This window comes from Perca flavescens, chromosome 13 (genome assembly GCF_004354835.1).
Source record: "Perca flavescens isolate YP-PL-M2 chromosome 13, PFLA_1.0, whole genome shotgun sequence".
NCBI classification, from domain to species: Eukaryota; Metazoa; Chordata; class Actinopteri; order Perciformes; family Percidae; genus Perca; species Perca flavescens.
Window position 1 is genome coordinate 6,274,759 of NC_041343.1, and position 22,595 is coordinate 6,297,353.

General features: G+C 42.7%; 1 protein-coding gene across 1 annotated transcript; it reads left to right on the top strand.

The window, feature by feature from the left end:
* Nucleotides 1-110: 110 nt before the first annotated feature.
* Nucleotides 111-21,535, top strand: LOC114566981 (uncharacterized). Its single transcript, XM_028595857.1, has 16 exons — nucleotides 111-126; nucleotides 1,128-1,186; nucleotides 1,569-1,828; nucleotides 2,800-2,948; nucleotides 3,021-3,158; nucleotides 3,957-4,118; nucleotides 4,606-4,986; nucleotides 5,144-5,280; nucleotides 6,150-6,647; nucleotides 6,977-7,167; nucleotides 7,403-7,428; nucleotides 8,158-8,287; nucleotides 8,427-8,563; nucleotides 8,632-8,791; nucleotides 13,786-13,886; nucleotides 21,308-21,535. Exons 1-16 carry the CDS (start codon nucleotides 111-113, stop codon nucleotides 21,445-21,447), a joined length of 2,685 nt encoding a protein of 894 aa, XP_028451658.1. The 3' UTR covers nucleotides 21,448-21,535.
* Nucleotides 21,536-22,595: the final 1,060 nt, after the last annotated feature.

Sequence of the window (22,595 nt, forward strand, 5' to 3'; positions counted from 1 at the left end):
AAGAAAAATGCTTTAATTGTCAGTCAACACAAGGCAAGTTTAACAAGGCAGTTGAAAAATATTTCTTTCCATATCCCTCCTAAGCCATTTTCAAATATGAACACCGGACAATGTCCAGAGAGTCCGGTGCGGACGTTGTCTGGAGTTTCCCTTTCTCATGTGAAACACACAACAGGAGATTGTCCGTGTCAGATGTGTTCTCACTTCCTCGAAATACTCCGTTTGGTTGAGACGAGGAGTGGAACTAGGTAGAGGGAGGGTGCAGGAGGCTTTGTTAATTTGGTCATAAACAAACAAGTCTTTTGCCGGTTTTGTGAGCCGCATGATAAAAATGCCATCAACACGGCCACCCGCTCACTGTGAATATTTCGCACAACGAGCGGCTCTATTCACACATGGGCTCAATCAGACATTACACAGACTCGGGGATCTGAGCGGGTAAAGTCTGTTTAATGTCCGGTCCAACTGATTAGGACATCTGTGTCCTCACATACATCCCTACCGGGTAATGCCTATAGAGAAGTTAGGGTTTGCGGTCCATGTGTGAAAGGTGTCAGGATCCGGCTGAGACTGATTGCCTTTTTGCCACTCTTGTGGCCTTTTTGTGTATTTTGTTGTTTTGTGCTTGTTGCTGTGTTCTGTTGTTACCTGTCTGTCATCTGTCTTTGTCTCCGCCCATCCCCTTATATGGTCTGCACTTCCTCTCTTGTTAGTTTCCCTCCAGTTCCGTTCTCACCTGTTCCCAATTGTCTCGTTAGTTTCCCTCCATTTCTACTCTCACCTGTTGTTCGTTACTGTCTTGTCCAATCTCCTGTCTTTCTGTGTATTGGTCTGTGTATTTCTACACCCCTGGGTTCCTTTGTCCAGAGCCTGTCTATGGAGAGCCTGTTCACTCCCTATCTCACTCCCTATTAGCCCCATTGTACCAACCCGGAATTTTCCCGAGAGTGGAAGTTCTCCCCTTATTAGACATTCTCTGCTTTGTCTCTTGTCGGTTCGTCTCTCCCGGTTTGTCCTGTGAGAGTCCTGTTCGTTTGTAGTTGTTGAGTCAAAATAAAGTGTTTGTTCTGCACTTCTGCCTGGACGAGTCTTGCATTTGGGTCCACTTGCTGAAACCGTGACAAAAGAGACTTTAGATACCACACCACACACGTGCATTTATAGAGGGGTCATTGCGCAGGGACAGGTACACAATGGCACGGACCTACATTTAAACATCCATGTTTAGACAATTACTAAATCCGCCTTTATCACCCTAGGAATATAAAAAGTATTATAAGGACTCATGTCTCAGCAGCAATAAGAAAAGTTAATCAGATCAGACAACAGATGATTCAGAACGCTGCTGCTGAGTCCTCACTGAGACCACAAGAGTGGATCACATCACTCCAGTCATCAGATCTTTAAACTGGCTAAAGGATAAGGCACTGAATTGGCTTAGGCCAAAATACAGTTGGTGAAGGCACAGTGTTTAGCATTTGAATGGTGTACATCAGCTCTCCATACATGCATATCCTTTCAGCTGACTGCAGTAATGCATGGCATGCTCACTGAATTATCTTCTCCAGCAATATCTACAGGACTTCTATGGCTACAAGCCCAGGTCAGAGAGACAGAAGAGGACTGCAGACATACGTGATGTAGAATCTGATTGGACGACTAGACTCTGTGATAAGGTCAGGAAGATGCAGCGCTTCTTTGGCTTGCTTCCAAGTGGAGAGCTGACCAATGAGACTCTGGCAGTTATGAAGAGGCCGCGCTGTGGTCTGTCAGACGTGGAACCATTTGGAGAGACAATTCGCTGGAAGAAGAGCACCCTCAGCTACAGGTTAGGAATTCTCAGGAAGCAGGGCTTTTCCATGTTCACCATCTTAGTTAACATTTACTAATTAGCACTGAAAACAGCTCTAAAGCTGAGGCTGGAGGGAGTGTTATTAGTTTTGCAGCTATTTGGTCACAGAAAAAGCTTTGGATGAATTAAAAAATCTGGCCTGATGATGTTGCTTATTACAATTCATTATGAGGTGGTCATGAATGTGTGTACCAAATTCCATGGCAATCCATCCAATAGCTGTTGACTTTTCACTCAATACCACAAATGTGAACGTAATGAACGTAATGTTAGCAGTCAGAGAAAATGACCAAAGTCAGTACGATTCATCCTCTGGGGACCATGAATGTCTGTACACAATTCCATGGCCATCCATTTAATAGTTGTTGAGATATTTTAGACTGGACCAAAGTGCTGATCGACCAACAGAAGGACATTGCCATCCAAAGACCCATTCCACTAGCATGGCAAGTACATTATTCTACCCCACTAAGTGTCAGTTCAAGGTCAGCTCAAAACCCTGACGACAAAAAAAATAACCAGAAGATGACACAAAGCTGCAGCAAAGCTACCATTAATTTATTTTCGAATTAAAAAAACAACAGTTGGCAAAGTGTGGCAGTCAGTAAGTCAGTGGTGTCAGTGTGTATGCATTAATGAAGGAATAGTAAGTGGAGTGTTGTGTGGTAAAGAAAACAAAAACCACAGGGAGTGTGGAGCATAAGGAACAGCTTTCAGAACAGTTTCCCTCCTCTCTAGCCCAAAATGCAACACATGGGGTGTGCTTTTATACTGGAGAACACTGGGCCCGGTAAGTCTCCAATAATTGATGACTCGACCAGGTGTGGCATCTGCAACATAGAACACAAACAGATAGACATACCAGCAGCCAACAGAGGTGGGGATGTCACATGTCAGATTAGTAAAGGTGACTTAAGTAGTAGTAAAATTCTATCTTCTATCCTCAGGATCGCTAGCTACAACCTCCCTATCCCAACCTTGAAGGTTAACAAAGTCTTCAGAGCAGCGTGGAAGCTCTGGTCCGATGTTGCACCAATGAAATTTCGCAAGCGGAGCAGGAAGGAGGCTGATATTGTCATCTCCTTTCACAATGGCGGTGAGCTTTCAAGAAACGCATGGCATACATGATTTATTGAATATAATGATTAACTGCACTTGTTTGTTGCAGACCATGAGGACGGCTCACCTTTTGATGGCACAGGAGGAATCCTGGCTCATGCCTTTCCACCTGGGTTTGGTATTGGGGGAGACGTGCACTTTGATGCCGATGAAGACTGGAGCTTTAAGTCAAGTCAAATCAAGTCAAGTGGGTTTTATTGTCATTTCAACCGTATACACTGTATATAGTGAAACGAAACAACGTTTTCACCATGGACATTTAAAATATATTTAAAAAAAAACGTTATTATATAAAAACGACATTCAAGACAGGTGTACATTTAGTACTGGTACAGTACAAGGGAGTGAGGGAGTTGTGTTTTCCATTCAATTATCAATTGTACATTTTGAACAAATTTTTGAAATGTCGCAAAAAACAAATGCAAATTAGGCGCTTCCAACAACTTGTTTGGAGCAGAAGTCAGAAGTTGGCGCTATAGGCTACACATGGCTGTAATCCTCCAGTAAACAGACTAGAAGAAGTAAATGTTGCTACCTGGAAACAAAACAATCACCTTGGCCATCTTACCCATCTATGAGAGAAAAATGGAGGAAGGGCTACAGGAATTTGATTCAATTGTGCAAGTTTTAATATTTTTTTAATGTCAGCCAGTATTGGCCATGTTTCATGCTGTCCAGAGATGAAGACACGTTATAAGAATATCCTGGATGGCACCAACAGTGGAAACAGCTAATCAGTCATGTCGATGAAAAGTTTGTTCATCAGAACTTAATCGACAAATGCGTTTCCATATCCCATTTAGTGTACCACTTTTTTTCCATCAAAGGCAAAAATCACCTCAGCCCCTGCAGTCCTGACAGATGAACTGATTTCTATATTGAGAAGTCCTTTTTTCTCTCACTGACATTTATGTAAACAGTTTTATGCATCATGACAACTTTTCTGTGGCATAAAACCCTCACAAAGCTTGTGTTCTTGCTCTAGGTTTCAACCTATTTGCTGTAGCAGTCCATGAATTTGGCCATGCGCTTGGCCTGCCCCACTCATCTGACCCTGGAGCTATCATGTACCCAACATACAACTTTGCCCCCAATTATGAACTTCAGCTTTCCTTCCGCGATGTGAAAGATGTCCAACACCTGTATGGTGAGTTAACTAGATTCACTTGGATTCAGAAAGGTTGCTGATTATTTTCCAAAGCAGAAAAATAGAAAATGTAATACATGTCATATACTGTGACTGCATTGTGAGATAGCGCGTAATGTGCTAAATCTCTAATCTCTAATGTACAAAATTGAATACACACATATATTAGATACGTAGTTATTGCATATAAAATATTTAACATGTCAGTTTAGTTACATGCACAAAATGAGTGTGAATGCACATGATGACACATTTGTAATCAAAGATTTACAAAAAGATTTGTTCCCACACCAGTGGTGTGGCAACCAGCTCACAAAGTTTAAAAATCACAACATCCTCTTTCTATTGTTTCATCATTATTCTGTTGAAATGTGCTCAATGACAGTGTAGTATTTGGATCAGCAACAAATCTGTGTGGTCAACGACCTGGTGCTGCGCTCCTTACGGGGTGCGGTGCAGGGCTGCGGCCGTGTAATGGGGCTCGCAGTTGCAGGTGAGAGGGCCTTGTGGCTGAACCTGTCGGGCCTGAGTGACACACAGAAAGCAGAGGTTATGGACGCATCATACGACCCCACCAAAGGTCTGTTTGGCCCGGCTTTGGAGAAGATGAGAGAGGCCAGTACCCTCAGGAAACAGGAGGGTGAAGCCGTTGACCTCTACCTACCCCGAAAACACACACCCCGGCCCCAACAGGGTCAGAGGGGTGGCTTTGCCGCAGCGGCAGCGAAGGCAAAGCAAGGGGCTGCAAAGCCACATAGACGAGCTGCTGGTCAACAGACTAGCCAGCAGTCTCGGTCAGACAATCCCAAGCCGTGGGGGAAACACTCCTTCGCGGCTGTGGCGGCAAAGAGCCGCAACTCCCACCCCGGTGAGGGGAAGAAAAAGCGTCCGTCCTAACCCCCCCAGCTTCTCCCTCCACCCCTTCTACAAAGAGGAGGAAGGTTGGAGAGGTAGGTTCAGCGCCCCTGGTGTTTCACAGTTCTCCAGGAGGTCCCTCTCAGTTTCTCTCCCTCCTCGTCCAAGAGGAGAAGAGTCAGGGGCAGAAGGTGTTCCAGTGTCACCAAGCACTTTCACCATGTTCACAGTGTCACCAAGCACCATGTCCAAAGAGGCAAATAAAGCCTGCATTCTCGCATTCAGGCGCAGAGCCAATGGCGAAATGGTAAAACAAAATAAAGATAAAACCCAAAACAGATCTGACCTGCCAGGTCCCTGCAGGGGGAGCTCACGCTCCTCCCAGGGCAGACCGCTCCCTCCAGCCCAGGGAGGTGACGTCTATGCAGTGCGGCTCCAGGGGCCCCCTCTCTGCTCAAGCAGACTGGTGGCGCGCACGCGCAGTTCACCCGTGGGTTTTATCCACTGTTTGTCAGGGTTACAGGGTACAGTTTGCTATGAAACCACCCAGATTCAACGGTGTGTGCAGCACAAGTCCTAGAGGATGAAATAACATCCCTATTGAACAAACGAACCATCAGGGCTGTGCCGAGCGATGGAATTGCATCAGGGGTTTTAACAGACACCTGCGAAAATACACGTTCAGGATGTTAACACACAAAGTGCTTTGTCGTTCAATCCGCTCGGGGATTGGTTTGTGACGATAGATCTTTCAGATGCATATTTCCACATCGCCATATATCCCGCACACAGAAAATTTCTGAGGTTTGCGTATCGGGGCAGAGCCTACGAATACCAAGCCATCCCATTCGGGCTGTCGTTAGCACCGAGGGTGTTCACCAGGTGTGTGGAGGCAGCGCTGTCACCGTTAAGGAACAGCAGTATCAGAATATTTTCGTACATAGACGACTATCTGATCTGCTCCTACTCCTGCGAGCAGGCAGTCAGAGATTCCACTATGGTGATAACTCATCTCACGGATTTGGGGTTCAACATAAACTGGGCAAAGAGCCGAGTAGAACCCACGCAATGTACGGAGTATTTGGGTCTGAAAATAAACTCCCTCTCCTACCGCGTCACGCTATCGGAGGGGAGATTAGCGTCTCAGGGGCAGTGTCTCTCTCTTTTCCGGCTCAGCAAAGCCGTGCCGTTCAGACTGTGCCTACGCCTGCTCGGCCTGATCTGTCCCACAGGTGGTGGGACAGATCTGGCAGAGCTAATACTGATAGCGCCACGGTGGTCATCCAAGCATTGGGTGGCAGAGATAATGCAGCTCCTGGCGGGAGAACCATGGCCTCTCCCCATTCGCAGAGACCTCTCCCAAGCGGGCGGGGTGATCTACCACCCTCACCCAGACCACGTGGCGCTCTGGGCTTGGCCCGTGAGAGGTGGAACCTGAATGCATCAGGCCTGCCAGAACGGGTCATTGATACCATTCAAAGCACAAGAGCCGCGTCCACCCGCTCCCTTTACAGCGGAAAGTGGCGGGTTTTTGAGGAGTGGTGCAAACATAGGGGTACCATCCCTTACCAGTGTTCTGTGGTGGACCTGCTATGTTTCCTGCAGTACCTGATGGATAAAGGGAAAGCTTTCTCCACAATTAAGGTGTACTTGGCTGCTGTTTCAGCTTGCCACGTAGGTTTTGGGGATAAGCCGGCAGGGCAACATCCCTTGGTTTGTCGCTTCATGAAAGGGGCACGCCGCAAGCTCCCAGTTTCCAGGCCCCTGGTTCCTCTGTGGGATTTGTCGGTCGTGTTGGACGCCCTCTCTCATCACCCCTGTTCAAGCCTATGGAGGCAGTGGGGATGAAGTTTGTGTCTCTTAAAACAGTTTTGCTCTTGGCCTTAACCACTGCAAAGCGAGTGAGTGACTTGCAGGCTTGGTCGGTTCAGCCTACCTGTCTACAATTTGCCCTAGGGCTCTCCAAAGTCTGTTTGCGGCCCAACCCAGCATTTGTGCCTAAGGTGGTGGAGTCAGCCTACAGGTGTCCCTCGGTGGAGCTCTTGGCCTTCCACCCGCCTCCTTTCTCCTCAGGAGAGGAGCAAAGACTTCACATGCTATGCCCTGTCCGGGCTCTGCACATGTATGTGAGTCGGACGGCTGGGTTCAGAAAGGCGGATCAGCCTGTTCGTGTCCTGGGCTACTCCCCACAAGGGTAAGCCATTGTCCCGCCAGAGGCTGTCCCACTGGATTGTGGAGGCCATATCGTTGGCCTATGAGTGTAAAGGTTTACAGGCCCCACAGGGTCTGAGAGCTCATTCCACAAGGGGCATGGCCACTTCATGGGCCCTTTTTAGGGGTGTGTAAGTGAAGGAAATTTGTGCAGCAGCGAGCTGGGCTACACCTCACACTTTTGTGAGGTTTTACAGGCTCGACCGTCCTTGGCACAGGTTGTGCTGGAGGTTACGGCGCCGGGGTTAGCGTGACTCTCGGTTCAATATTATTTGGCTTCGGGAGATCTCAGGCAATCCGGGAGTGGTCTATATCTCCCATAGTGAAACACAGAACGAAGTTAGAAAAATAACTTTAGGTTACTTAACATAACCCCGGTTCTTTGATAACAGAGTGAGGTGTTTCACCAACACGTCCCTCCTTGCATAGACACGGAAAGAAACCTATCTGGAATGATTTGCAAGAAGCCGGTCGACTGTGATTATATGAAGGGGCGTGGCCCTAGCACAGTTCGACCTGTCTGTCATGGACAGACGTGGTGTCATTGGAGCTTCCTTAGTTGGTCACGCCGAGGCGATTCCCATAGTGAAACACCTCACTCTGTTATCAAAGAACAGAGTACGTTAAGTAACTTAAAGATCTGGAGGAAGGAATAATCAAAATAGCACGGAGCATAAAATGGTTTCTGTCAAGAGTTTTGTTATAATTCATGTTTGATAGTAAGCATAACACACACTACGCTCAAATGTCAAGTAATTATCTATGTTTATCTTAATCATAAAATGTGTTCTAACTAAGTTATGCACATTTTACTTCCTGCAGGCTTTGGTTTGGAATTGATTCAATTATTTGCAGATGATATACTTGTGTGAATCACAGTATCCTTGCACTTCCAGCAGCTTCTTTTTTAAAAGAATATACTGAGCTGGTACATTTCAAAGGGCAGGGTCCTATTTACTTCTGTTGCCTGCAGGTATCAGTCCCAATTTTGCTTCACTATTCTCAAAACAACCTCCTCCAAGAACACCTGACAAATGTGATCCAGATTTGTCCTTTGATGCGGTAACAGAATTACAACAGGAGGTCCTGTTTTTCAAAGATAGGTGAGTGAACTGTCCAGACCATATATCTACACCATGCAGGGTGACAGACAGACTTGCTTCTCACCTGGTGTCTCCTTTGATACTGGATAAAACAATAATAATTTTAAAAGGTTTTTGAGATAACTTTATGCCTTTTCAGATTTATGTGGCGCAAACATCCACAGTTTAATGAAATTGGAATCACCCTGAGTAGCAGTCTGTGGGAAGACACAGTACCTCCCTACTTGGATGCTGTCTATGAGAATGTGGAGAGGAATGTTAACGTGTTTTTCAAAGGTAAAATAAAGTAATATCCTAAAATATAATGTATCTGTAAATGTGAGACAGTAATGTTTTTGTTTCAGGTCATCAATACTGGGTGCTGAGGCAGTTCAATCTTGAGGAGGGTTTTCCAAGAAACATCTCAGACTTGGGCTTCCCCTCCAGAATAAAATCTGTAGATGCTGCTCTTCACTTCAGAAATGAGCATTACACTGTGTTCTTCACTGGCCATGAGTGTTGGAGGTATTTAAGATCTGACAGTTTCCCACAGCTTCCAGTCTTTATGCTAAGCTAACTACCTGCTGGATGTACTCTTGTATTGAATGTTTTCTGTTATTCTTGGATGGGACATGGCTAACAGCAATTTGGGTAAAAATTATGGGCCCTACGTTGCACCTGGTGCAGCGCAGCGCAAAGCCCGACGCAAGTGTCTTTGTTAGTTTAAGACATTAACTGTTACTATAATGCCACAGTCCTTTAATGCTCTTGGAAGATTCTCATATTGCATTAGCACTATGACTAACTCTTATGTTGTAAACCAGACCAGACTGGAAGTCACATCATTTTGTGCTCCTAGACGCAGATAAAGCTGAGATGCTGGTCAGTGGCCCTGCTTGACGTAGACACCAGTGACAGTAATTCCAGACTACTGTGTAATTTCACAAATACTACTGTGTAATTTCACAAATAATCTCAGTGTTACGTCATCCTTACGTCATCGTTATCTTATGATCAGTACATTAAAGCAGATTCAGTAAGATGTCCAACACCTGTAAGGAGAGTTAACTAGATTCACTTGCATTCACAAAGGTTGCTGATTATTTTCCAAAGCAGACAAATAGAAAATGTAATACATGTCATACACTGTGACTGCATTGTGAGATAGCGTGTAATGTGCTAATTGGCGGTGGCAGTAGCTCAATCAGTAGATAGTTGGGTTGGGAATCGGAGGGTTGCTGGTTCAAGTCCCCATACGGACCAAAGCATGGTGGTGGACTGGTAGCTGGAGAGGTGCCAGTTCACTTCCTGGGCACTGCCAAGGTGCTCTTGATACTGAGCAAGGCACTGAACCCCCAACTGCTCGTGCCTTTCTATGGGCAGCTCCCTCACTCTGACATCTTTCCATTAGTGCATGTATAGGTACTAGGGGTGGTAAGGTACGGTTCAAAACACCCGAACTGCTCGGTTTGCTTGTCTCGGTTCAGAATGTGTGTGTGCCGAACAATGTAGCCTTGTCCCGAATGTGACCTCAGACAGTGTTTCCTTTTCGCGCGAAAGACAAGGTTTGGAAAAACTGGATATAGACAGAGAAAGAAAGTGGAGTATGGATTGATGCAGGTCACCTCACGTGTAGCAATGGCAAGTGGGAGAGAAAATCAAGGCTGCCCAGATAGTTAGAGGATGCGCCAGCGTCGTGTAAGTCTTGTGTGTGGGAACATTTTGGATTTAATGTTACCTATGATTACAGCGGAAATAAAACAACAGAACTGCGACTGTGTGCAAGCATTGTGCAAAATGCATTCAATATGCAAATGGTACACTTCTAATATGTTAGTTCATCTGAGAAGACTTAGACTCACCCCAATGTGTCGGACCTGTCGGCAGGTAGGGGGAGGAGAGAGAGAGAGTCGGTAAGGAAACAACTTCTAATCTCTGATTTAAGCAGCCTCTCAGTGATAAGTCGGACAGGGTAATAGCCATAACTAAATCATTGGGGATGTTTATAGCAAAAGATATGCAACCGTGCAGCGTGATTGAGGATGAAGGATTTCGTCAGCTGATGAAAGTACTAAAGCCACGGTATAATATTCCCTCCCGCCGACAGTTCAGTACCACTGTAATTCCAAAACTGTATGACGAGACAAGAGGAGAAATTGACAAAGAATTGTCCGACACACCCCACGTAGCTCTCACTACAGATGGATGGACCTCCAGGGCCACTGAAAGTTTCCTCACGGTGACCGCTCACTACATTAGCCTACTTCGGAGTGGGAAATGAGAAGCTGCGTTTTGCAAACACGCCCCATTTATGAAAGTCATACCAGTGAGCATCTCTCTGAAATGCTGACAGACGCGGTGGAGGAATGGAAACTGGAGAGGGCCCACAGCACAATTCCTGTTACTACAGATAATGCTAAAAATATAGTGAATGCTATCGATTTAGCAGCTGGACTTCACACAGTTAACCTTGCGGCCAAGAGTGCAATCTCACTAAACCAAGTATCCCGACTCCCGGGGAAGGTTAGGAAGGTGGTAAGCTTATTTCACTGAAGCACAACAGCTGCCCATGTCCTGGAAACCAAGCAGGAAAGGCTGGAATTGCCTGTTCACAAACTAATACACGACATAACAACGCGTTGGAACTCCACATATGATATGTTAGAATGTTGTGTGGAGCAACAGGCTGCCATCTATTCTGCCCTGATGGACAAGTGTTAACTGACAGTGAGACAAAACTGGCATAAATATTCTAAGACCTCTGAAGAATGTAACCACCCTCATGAGCACAGAAACATCCCCCTCTGTTTCAATGATTATCCCACTGCAGAAGATGATACTGAAATCCATGACATCAAGTGCAGAGGACAGTAACACCATCAAAGAAGCTAAGGCAGCCATCACCAAAGACCTTAAAGGCAGATACAATGACCCTAGTGTTCAGGATTATCTGCACAGAGCCACAGCACTGGATCCAAGGTTCAAGTCCCTGCCTTACCTGGAAGAAGCCTGTGTTCAGCAAATCTATGATGATCTCACCACGGACATTGTGGACATTGAAAAGCAGGTATTGTAGTTTTATTTTGTATCTAAAGTAAATTTAATTTATCATCAATTATCCTAATGATAACTGCTGTTTTCTTTTTTTTTAGACTAAGCCAAGCATATTTCATCTATTTCTGCCTTTCTAGTATTTTTCTATTCCCCACTGCCCAATAGAGAATAATTGTTTGCTGCCATGAGAGCTATTTGTTGTTATTAACATTTCCAAAATGGCTATTTTGTCATATACTCATCAGGGTCAAGGGAGTGAAGCCCAAGCGGCCGGTTCATCCTCAGGAGCGGAGCCAAGGCCATCAGAGACCTCTCCTCCCCAGAAGAAATCTGCCATTGCAATGGTATTAGCAGATTTTTTACAACCGAGCCAGAGGAAAGAAGCACAAAGCCTTTGTCAAACATCATTCATGAAGAGGTCACCTCATACAAAGCCACAGGCTGCATCTCTGTGGATGAAGACTCACTCGCATGGTGGAAGAGTAATGTGCATAAGTATCCTCACATTGCTAAGTTGGCACAACGTACCCTCGCTGTCCCAGGTACATCTGTGCCAAGTGAACGTGTTTTCTCAACGGCAGGGGACATAGTCACTGCAAGTAGGTCTCGCCTCTTGGCAGAAAATGTGGAAAAACTGATATTCTTGCAGAAGAATATGAAAATTAAGTGAACAGAGGAGTGTTGTTTTTTAAACAGTGCAGTGTGTTAATTTTTATGCAACATTTTATATTCATAGCCAGCATTTTTGTTTATAATATTTAAAATATTACAGTGGCACTTTAAGTTTAGATAAGAACTCCAGCCATAAATACTGCACTTTAATTTCAAGTGAAAAAATGTATCCTCACTCTCAGGGAATAGAAGCATTAAGTTTGTTCCTGTAGATTGCAATACACATTCTCCTTTTTTTGCCAAATAAATGAAAAGCTTGTCGAAATCATCATGTCTTCCGAGTGTTAAAGGTTAAAAAAAAAATAACAAGAACCTTACAGAACCGAAAACCGTGACCCTAAAACCGTGATACGAACCGAACCGTGGGTTTTGTGAACCGTACCACCCCTAATAGGTACTGAGCTTGTGTGTAATTCCTGTGTGTGATGTGTGTAATAAACATTGTTTCCCCTTGCGGGATTAATAAAGTATACATTATTATTGTTATTAGGCAGGTGAAAAAATGCTGTAAACTAAACACATTCAAAAATGGAAGTGTTAATAGTTTATTTTCATCAATTAACAAAATGCAGTGAATGAAATGAAGAAAAATCTGAATCAAATCAATATTTGGTGTGACCACCCTTTGCCTTCAAGACAGCGTCAATTCTTCTAGGTACACTTGCACAAAGTTTTTGAAGGAAAAGGGGCCAATCATACACCTCCCTGGTGGTATTGGCTGTTTGGTTAAGTATCTGCCTGTATTTCTCAGCATTGAGGACACTATTAATCCTGACCAAATCTCCAACTCCATTTGCAGAAATGCAGCCCCAAACTTGCAAGGAACCTCCACCATTCTTCACTGTTGCCTGCAGACACTCATTATTTACCACTCTACAGCCCTTTGGCAAACTACCTGCCTTATGCTAAAAATAAACAATCATTATTTATATTTTTGAAAGCATTCTGTGTTTACAGCATTTTTTCCACACCTGCCTAAGACTTTTGCACAGTACTGTATATTGGATACATAGTTATTGCATATACAATATTTACATTACATATTTACAGTTTAGTTACAGGCACAAAATGAGTTTGACACATTTGTAATCAAACAGTAATTTGTCGTTGAGAAAAAAGATTTGTTCCCACAGTGTGTGTGGCAACCAGCACCCAAAGCTTAAAAACCACAACATCCTCTTTCTGTTGTTTCATCATTAGTCTGTTGAAATGTGCTCAATGACAATGAAGTATTTATGTCAGCAACAACAAATACAAATCTAATTTCTAACAGTCTTCGATTTTCACCTTTTCAAATTTGCTGTCATATTGCATTAGCATTAGCTCTCTCTCTCTCTTAATCTTAATCTGCCTCTACCTCCTTGTATTGTGTGTTGGTTTTCTTTCTCCTATCTGTGTGAATGGTGTGCCTCGTTTGTTTGTGTAGTACGTCCTTATTCCAAGTCCATATTCTTCATATATGATTAGACTCTATCTATAGTTTTGAATTGAGGGTCAAGTGACAGAGGGTGTCATATGCTGTACAGAATGTAATGCCCCTGGACTACTTCCTTGTTCCTTCCTTGGTTTTGATGTAATGACAATTTACAAATGTCATGAAGCAGAATGGCTTACTGTCACTGGCTTTGCTACTCTATGTCTCATCCAATGTGGGTTTTAAGTTAATTAGTCTGGGTGACTTTGCTGGTATCATTAGACACAACATGCACTGTGGTATGCCCTGCAACAGTGTAACCTACGAGGAAAACGTAGAGACAAAGCTTTACCATGTTTTCCGTGTGTCTGATATGTAGGTACAATGAGCAGCAGAAGACGATGGAGGGAACACCGACACTTATAGAGGAGCAGTGGCCCGGGATTCCAACTCCCATAGATGCGTCTGTCTTCTATGAGGGTAGTTACATCACCTTCCATGTTTGCCTTTAGTTTCATAGCATAGCATTTCAACAACATGCTTTCATTTAATGAAATGTATGTATATATACGTGTGTGTATATATATATATATATATATATATATATATATATATATATATATATATATATATACATACACTACCGGTCAAAAGTTTTAGAACACCCCAATTTCTTTAGTTTTTATTGAAATTGTATTAGTTCAAGTCCAATGAATAGCTTGAAATGGTACAAAGGTAAGTGGTGAACTGCCTAAGGTTAAAAAAAAAAGTAAGGTTACCCAAAACTGAAAAATAATGTACATTTCAGAATTTTACAAAAAGGCCTTTTTCAGGGAACAAGAAATGGGTTAACAACGTAAAGCTTCTGCAGCAATGGAGGTTGATCAAGCTTTGAAAGTTGGTGCTACCAATTCCCACAGGTGTTCCAACTTGTCTGGATTACTTACAACCCCCTCTGTTTGTATAAAAGTATTGTTGGAACACACTGTGGTACCGTACCCTCGTGAGCATTATTTGAACAGTATTGTACTGCAGAAAGTAGTGTGTTGCTCTAAAAATGGCGGGAAAAAGACAATTAACGCTGGAAGAGGGACAGGCCATCATAACACTTAAGAATGTTGGTCTTTCCTACAGAGAAATTGCGAAGAAAGTCAAGGTGTCAGTGAGTACAGTATTCTTCACCATCAAAAGGCACTTAGAAACTGGGGGAAACTCTGACAGGAAGATGTCTGGCAGACCCAAAGCCACAACAGAATCAGAAGACAAGTTTCTGAGAGTCAACAGCTTGTGTGATAGGCAGCTCACAGGACAACAGCTTCAAGCACAGCTTAATAGTGGTCGTAATAAGCAAGTCTCAGTTTCAACTGGAAAGAGAAGAATGCCACGAGTGTGTTCAGCTGTTATGTCTGCCAAAGTGGGCTACTTTGACGTAGCCTCGTGAGACTGTCCTGATCTGGCGAGCTCCAGATTTCCACTCGCAGATCAGTCTGGCATCTTGAGATAGAGAAAATTTGGAGCCGTTAGCCAAACAACCGGGCCAATCAGCGTTGGTTTTGAGGCAGGTTTAGGTGGTGATAGACAAATGGTTTATCCAATCAGCTAGCCAGAATTTTCAAAAAGCGGTAGCCCTAATTCTGTTAGCCACTCGCTAATGCTTTTTTCTCTTGGATCCTTCTTTTGGAATATGGACCGGGAAGCTGAAAGGGGGCCTTTTATTCGTAAATTCTCGTTAAACAAACGGCAAATATCCTTTACCGACATGTTGCTTGCTTGCTGAGCTAACAGCTATGCTTTGCCTGCAGCAGCAGGGGCGGGCTTGTGGTTGTATTTTCATACGCTTCGTTGATCTGATTGGTTGATTTGGCCCATCTATCACCAACATAGGTGATAGACAGATGGTTTATCCAATCAGCTAACCAGTATTTTTGCCCCTTCCCAAAAGTTCTCCCAACGGAAATTTCCCAGATGGATATGCCGAGCAAATGCGAAGCAATCCATCTGGCGGAGTCAGGTTAACTTTGATGAGTCAAACATTTAGAATACATTTTGGTTTATAAATTGATTCCATGATTTCTTTTTTAACTTAAATTGTCCATTTGTTCAATTCTTTCATTTCAGAGTACAATAAGACATTGAACTGCATGAATTTCAATAAAAACCTGGAAGAATTGGGGTGTTCTAAAACTTTTGTGTGTGTGTATATATACACACACAGAAAAGTTTTTATTAGAGATGGTCCGATACCATTTTTTGCTTCCCGATACCGATTCCGATACCTGAACTTGCGTATCGGCCGATACTGAGTACCAGAGGTGTGGACTCGAGTCATGTGACTTGGACTCGAGTCAGACTCGAGTCATGAATTTGATGACTTCAGACTCGACTCGACAAAATGTACAAAGACTTGCAACTCGACTTGGACTTTAACATCAATGACTCGTGACTTCACTTGGACTTGCGCCTTTTGACTCGAGAAGACTTGCTACTTCCCATGAAAACTGGGGAAAAAAATGTTCACACGGCCGCGCCGCTCTCAGTTTATCTGCATCTGTGAAAAAAATGTGCACCACCTGTATGCATGCAGAGAGCATCCGACATCCAATCACGGTAGTCCCACGTTGTTTTGATTCGACAGCATCTAAGCAGGCACGTTGCAAGACAACCAATGAAGCGCAACAAGCAACATCGCGCCAGTTGGCAAAATGATACCGAAGATAGTTTCGTTTGGCTATAAAAATTACGAGGTAGTCGACAAAAAACGAGTTGCAATTTGCAAAACATGCGGGTCGAAGATTACAGACGGAGCTGCCACAACGTCCAACTTTGTTCGACACCTGAAGTTGCACAAAGAAAGGTAAGTTTTGAACTAGCTTACTTACTAGCTGCTGCGTATCAACGAGACAGTAAACGCACGTCTCCCTTGCTGGTTCATGCTTACAAAAATAGGGATTTTTGAACCCGGATTATATGAGGTACATGAGTGTAGCACACTCAGATTGAAAACCTCGCCAACATCATGTCAACGTCCGTTTTAAAGTACCATAACACAGTCACAGTAGATCCACCATTAGCCTTCCCTTTTCATATCATGCCCAAACAGCAGGCAGCGCATGGACATAGAGTGCTACGTAGTCTAGGTCTGTGAGGCAGCGCACCACTGGGTTATATACAGTATATAATAAAATAATAACGATTATAGTAGTAATGTAGAGATGCAATATATTATTATAGTGCAGTTCTTAACTAATGGGAATATTGTTTAGCTTATTTTTGGTTTAATTTGGTTTACTTTAGTTATTTAATTTATTCAATTATTTTGTTTTGCTATACTTTTCATGCCAACTTGCCATGGCCCCCCTTGCGGCACCCAGGGGTCCCAGTCCCCACTTTGAAAATCACTGCTATAAAGCATATGACTTCAGTTTCTTGAGGGAAAGGGCTTTCTTATGACTTCTGAAGCAGTGAAAATATTCTTAATATTGCAAACACTGAAATGTATTATCGTATACAATGAATATTAACACAACAACATTGATATGAGTAAAGAGTAGTTTCAAATACAACATGTGTGGCTATAAGGGATTTTCTGACATCTGTTTCATACTCTTCTCTGTTACAGGTATGAAGAATACCAGATGAACAAAAGCATCGTAGATGAATCACAACAGCCTTCAATCTCACAATTCCTGGACGCTCGTGTAGGGCGTTACAGCATGAGCCACCCACAGCAGAAGGCCATCTCCAATTCAATACTGTCTGACTTGATTATTGATTGCAATTTTCCTCTGTCTATTGTGGAAAATAAGAGCTTTCGTCACTTTCTGGCTGTGCTGGACAGCAAGTATACCCCAGTCTGTCGCCGAACGCTGACCACAAAAACAGAGAGCCTTGCTGAGGAGAGACGTTCAAAGTTAAAAACTCAATTGAGCAACACGGACCATGTTTCAGTCACTGCGGACATTTGGTCTGATCGAAAAATGAGGGGGTTCCTTGGTGTCACTGTGCACTGGATGGAAAGAGATGCAGAGAGGGTACAGCTAAAGTCTAATCTCTTGGCCTGCAACCGCTTCAAAGGCTCTCACACAGCGGAGCGCATCTGTGACCAATTTGAGGCAATATGTGATGAATACAACATCAAAGCTAACTGGAGATAATCTTGATGATCCTGAGCTATGGCATTACTTAACCTTAGAACACCAGCAAACCGTCGATGCTGCTATGGCAAAGAAACAGCGCCTGCAGTGTTTTGCACACACATTGCAGCTGGTTGTGGGGGACGGTTTGAAAGAAACAAAAGCGGCATGTCCTTCTCTCTCCAAGTTATCAAAGCTTAGCTCCCTGCTCCACACAAGCACAACGTTTAAAGACATCTTCGATGGTGAATTTGGGGAGCACAGAGGCATCCCTGCTGCAGTGAGCACGAGGTGGAATTCCACACTGCGGCAGGTGAAAGCAGTCCTTCATTGTGATCAGCAAAAGCTCTGCGCAGTTCTGGAGAAGGCCGGGCATAAAGAACTGTCATTCACACCACGAGAGTGGAATCTGCTGAAGGAGTTGGTGGACATCTTGAAACCGTTTGGAGAAGCAACTGATTTGACACAGGGGGAGAAAGTCATTACAATCAGTGCAGTTGTTCCATCCGTCTTGTCCCTCAATCACCATCTTGAGAAGCTGAAGCCTCAAGTTTGTTTCCTGAGCGGCCTGGTCAGAGGTCTGCAGGCATCCCTGAAAAAAAGATTTCTTGGGATCTTCATTAATGTGAAAATGGCCCAGTCTGAAGAAGGGATCACTGCCCCCTTTTCAGACACAGTCTACCTGAAAGCAGCTGCCTTGGATCCAGCCTTTTGTCTGCTGTGGATTGAGCCCCATGTGCTGGTCAACCGTGACATCAAGGCAGAGGTGGCACAACGAGTTAAAGGTAAATATTGTTGACTTGCAATGCAACTTAAATGCAACGTAAAATAATTTGATTTTAATCTGATCTAGGATCTAATGTGATATTAATCTGACTTTAACAATAATAACAATTTTCAGTCTTGCACAGTATCATCATCAGTAATGGTAATAAGGGCTCTTTTGTTTCTGCTGTTGTGACACATTTTTTTTAGAATTGATCCTGCAAGATGCTGCAGAGATGGAGCAACCTGTGCCGGTGCCTGCTGAAGAAGAACTAGAGGACATGGAAGGAGAAGGGCTGTTTGCTGCATACCATAAGATGCAGAAAAGGGATGTTGGGACCCCACCAGCAGTACAGCTAAGTCACAACATTGACATGGCAGAAGGACAGAATGCCCTTTTGTTCTGGGCATTGAACAGTAAGACTCTTCCTTCACTCTTTCAAGTAGCCATCCGAGTCTTGGCAGTGCCTGCTTCTAGTGCTCCAGTGGAGCGAGTTTTCAGCCATGGTGGCATCATTCTGCGTCCCCATCGTGCACAAATGACTGACAGACTTTTGGCCAATTTGATCTTTTGCAAATGCAATGCAGTATAGGGGCCTCCCTCCACCTGTCCACAGCACGCATGCGCACACACACTCACTCTCTGCTCATCACCTGTCCACACAGCTCTCTCTCTCACTCACTCACTCACTCATTCATTCATACACACCAGTCTCTATGGAGTCATTCCAATTATATTATCAGGTTGGTCCAGTTTTTCAGAAGTGATAATTTTGAGGAGTGAGGATTTTATTGATGACATGTTTAAAAAAGTTTAGGCTAAAAGGACCCATGTCTATTTGAAAGTTAAACTGTTTTGCAATATGAGGTCAATACAATACAGGACTGAAGCTGCTGTGCATTGTTCTAGTGCAATATGCTGTTGAAATACAAGCATTTTTTGTGACAATTAAATTTTCTGTTTTTTACTGTATTTGGTTAATGTCATTGTATAAAAAAGAGGTTTAAATAAATACAAATCGTACAGACATACATGATTTGTATACATTTTATTTCTGTGGTAAGAGGACTTGAAATGACTCGAAACTAAAATGGTACGACTTTGGACTCGACTTGAGACTTGTTGGCTTTGACTTTTGACTCGACTCGGGACTTGCCTCATCTTTGACTCGACTTGACTCGGGACTCGAGGGCAAAGACTTGAGACTTACTTGTGACTTGCATAACAATGACTTTGTCCCACGTCTGCCGAGTACCGATCCGATACCAGTGTGTCATATATTTTATTATGTTTTAACAACTTTATACTACTATCCCTGTATGGATGTGATATGATTTCTATCTTTGTTGTCGGTCTCGCTCAGGTTAAACTCTTTGTGAAACATGAACAAACACAGAACTTTCTTTTATTCTCCAGTTTGACAGTCAGTTATAACGGAAAAAGAACATAAATAAACTACTTTAACGTAGATTTTCTTTAGGGCTTTATTACGTGGTATCGGATCGGTGCATAAACTCCAGTACTTCCCGATACCGATACCAGCGTTTAAGGCAGTATCGGAGCCGATACCGATACCAGTATCGGTATCGGACCATCTCTAGTTTATATATATATATATATATATATATATATATATATAAAAGAAACGCTGTATTCCTGCGACACGCTGTATTAACGTTAATGTTTTAACCTTTCCAGGTTAGTGGGGATGCATACCGCTCAAAACCAACATTAAAAACGTAGTAATCTTCCCTCAGCGTTAAGTTTTGTTGCTAAACTGTGTGTTAAATGAGCGGTGACGTTAAATCATCAGCAGTGTTCATATTTATGCACAATGACACATAAAGCAAAATTGCAAAAAAAGGAACTACACGCTGTTTTCAGGTAACGTTACTGTTGACGTTCAAACAGGCTTGTGTGTGTTTTGAGAAATATCTTTATACTACATTAAAATTTTATTTTTATTTATTATTTATATATTATTTTATTGCCATTACCTGTTTTCCCTGTTTTCATACATACAGAAGTTTAGTTTGTTAAATATATACACATTTTTTAGTTGGATATTGAATGTGAAAAATGGTTCTTCCATAACATTGCACTTTAGATGTTTGTTAATTTCCCACATCAGGAATAATTTATATAGTTCTATTTTATAGTGATCGATGATCTATTCAAAAAAGTTTCTATGTTCTATGCAAAATGTAAAATGTTCTATTGAAGAAAAGATAGAAAATAAATATTTGTGTGTGTTGTAAAGTGGTAAAAATGAAAATCGGAATTGGCTAAAATCTGTATCGGCTGGTCAAACTCAATGAAAAATTGGAAATCAGAATCGGCCTTGAAAGTTGTAATCAGTGCATTTCTACTAGAAACTCTTCCTGGGAGAGAGAATTCATCAGCTTCTTGAGAACTTCTGTCTCCACTGAGCAGTGAATAACATTCATCTGAACCTGCCGCTGAACCTGAGAGAACTTTTTTATTAGATCCATTTAAAAAGGTCCTTATTGGTGCTAGTATTACTCCATATCAGATTGATGGATCATTAATGGCTAGGGTTGGGTACCGAGACCCGGTGCTAATATGGCACCGATGCCTAATCGACCGGTATTTACTGGACCGAATAGCAACGCGGATTTCGGAGCCACATTTTGGTGCCAATTAGGATTCGGATTAGGATTAGGATTCCAACAGCGGGACGTTAAGCAGTGTGCAGCTGCCTTTGTGGGGAAAAAAAAATACACAGTTCACTTGAAACTAGTAAGCTTTGTGGTGCATTCAAAATTATTGTAAAATACCCTATTCCATATTACCCTATCTTTTTAAAGTATCGGTTCAGGCACCATTAAGGCACCGGCACCGTTTTAAAAGTATTGTTTTAGCACCGGTATCGGAAAAAACCCAAACGATACCAAACCATTACTAAGGACCATGTAATTTGAGCACTGAGCTCAAAAATGTACATTTTATGTATCACAATAATGAATCTTCATTCCCAACAGGGGTTGTCCACTTCTTTAAGGGAAACATCCACTACAAATTTGACTCCAAGTCCAAACATGTCTTGTCCACCGGCCCTGCTAACGACCTGCTGGAATGCAAGAAGAATGACGACAATGAGATACTGACAGGGAGGAGATAATTGAAGGAAAGCACACCATGTAGCCTGAAGCCAATGGTGCTGTGTATTTGATGTGTGTGTATACAAAGTGTTACGAAACTCCTAGATTCAGCAATAACCACTATGTACCCAATACCAAATTGGGTAACTGATGAATCCAGTACCTCAGTAACCTGTGTTACAGTACCTCAGTATGTAATACAATGTTGAAATAATGGCATTTGTACCTTGTATCAAAGTACATTTTTGTGTTGTATTTGATTTTAAAGTTGATAATACAAATATTTGTTTCATTCAAATGTTGCTGCTGGATGTGTAGTTTTTTTTTTATTTACATTTTAGATGATACCTCCATTTCAAGACACTTAACAACATATGAAACATATGCACTGTGAGAATGTTCTATTGTATAATCTATAAAACATGAATTGTTGCCTTTTTTATTGCAACACATTCAGTCTCTCTGAGTGTCTTCATATACTGGTGTTGATCAATGTACCTGAGAAAATTTGCAAGAGAGACTACTACTCCTCCTTGTTCACTATTGGGTAACAGTGACCAAAATGTAGCTTTCCACATCATTGATGTACAAAGTGGTTGTAGATTACGATAGACACATCTGGATTGAAAATAACAACCAACCAATTCACGCAGATCCTCCATCAAGTGAAAGGCCTATATGTTTTGTATGCAGTAAAACACCCACAAATATGTTATAAAATAAACTGACTTGGGGAGTTACAGTAGAAAATAAGATTAGGCCAAAATTAATTCATGAATAATTATTATGGCACAGCGTAATAGTACTCCACGTGTCAGAACTTTTAATTTAAAATGTTCTTTAGGGTAACAGGAGAAAAGGCGGAGCAGTATGTCCTGTATGTCCCTTACTGGCTAACGTATTTCAAGATGGTGCATGAATATGGAGCGTCTACCCCAGTTCACGCGAATGCAAATGTAAAATTTCAAGCCAAAAGGAATACTTGGAATTGATGGTGGAGGTAAATATTAATGAAAAAGGACAAGTTTGTGAGTGGGCAACACAGATTTTGATAATGAACAACTAAACATGTTACACACTGGTCCTTTAAAAAGACTGCATGGCTCAGAATGCATACGTGACATATGTCTTTGGGATGAATTAAAACACAGATCAAGATGTTGACACC

What these genes read in the sequence shown, in the direction of transcription:
- LOC114566981 (XM_028595857.1), top strand. An exon ending in AGATGTCCAACACCTGTATG is followed by an intron (nt 4,119 to 4,605) that starts GTGAGTTAACTA and finishes TGGGGCTCGCAG; the next exon opens with TTGCAGGTGAGAGGGCCTTG. An exon ending in CTGCTGTTTCAGCTTGCCAC is followed by an intron (nt 6,648 to 6,976) that starts GTAGGTTTTGGG and finishes TTTGTGCCTAAG; the next exon opens with GTGGTGGAGTCAGCCTACAG.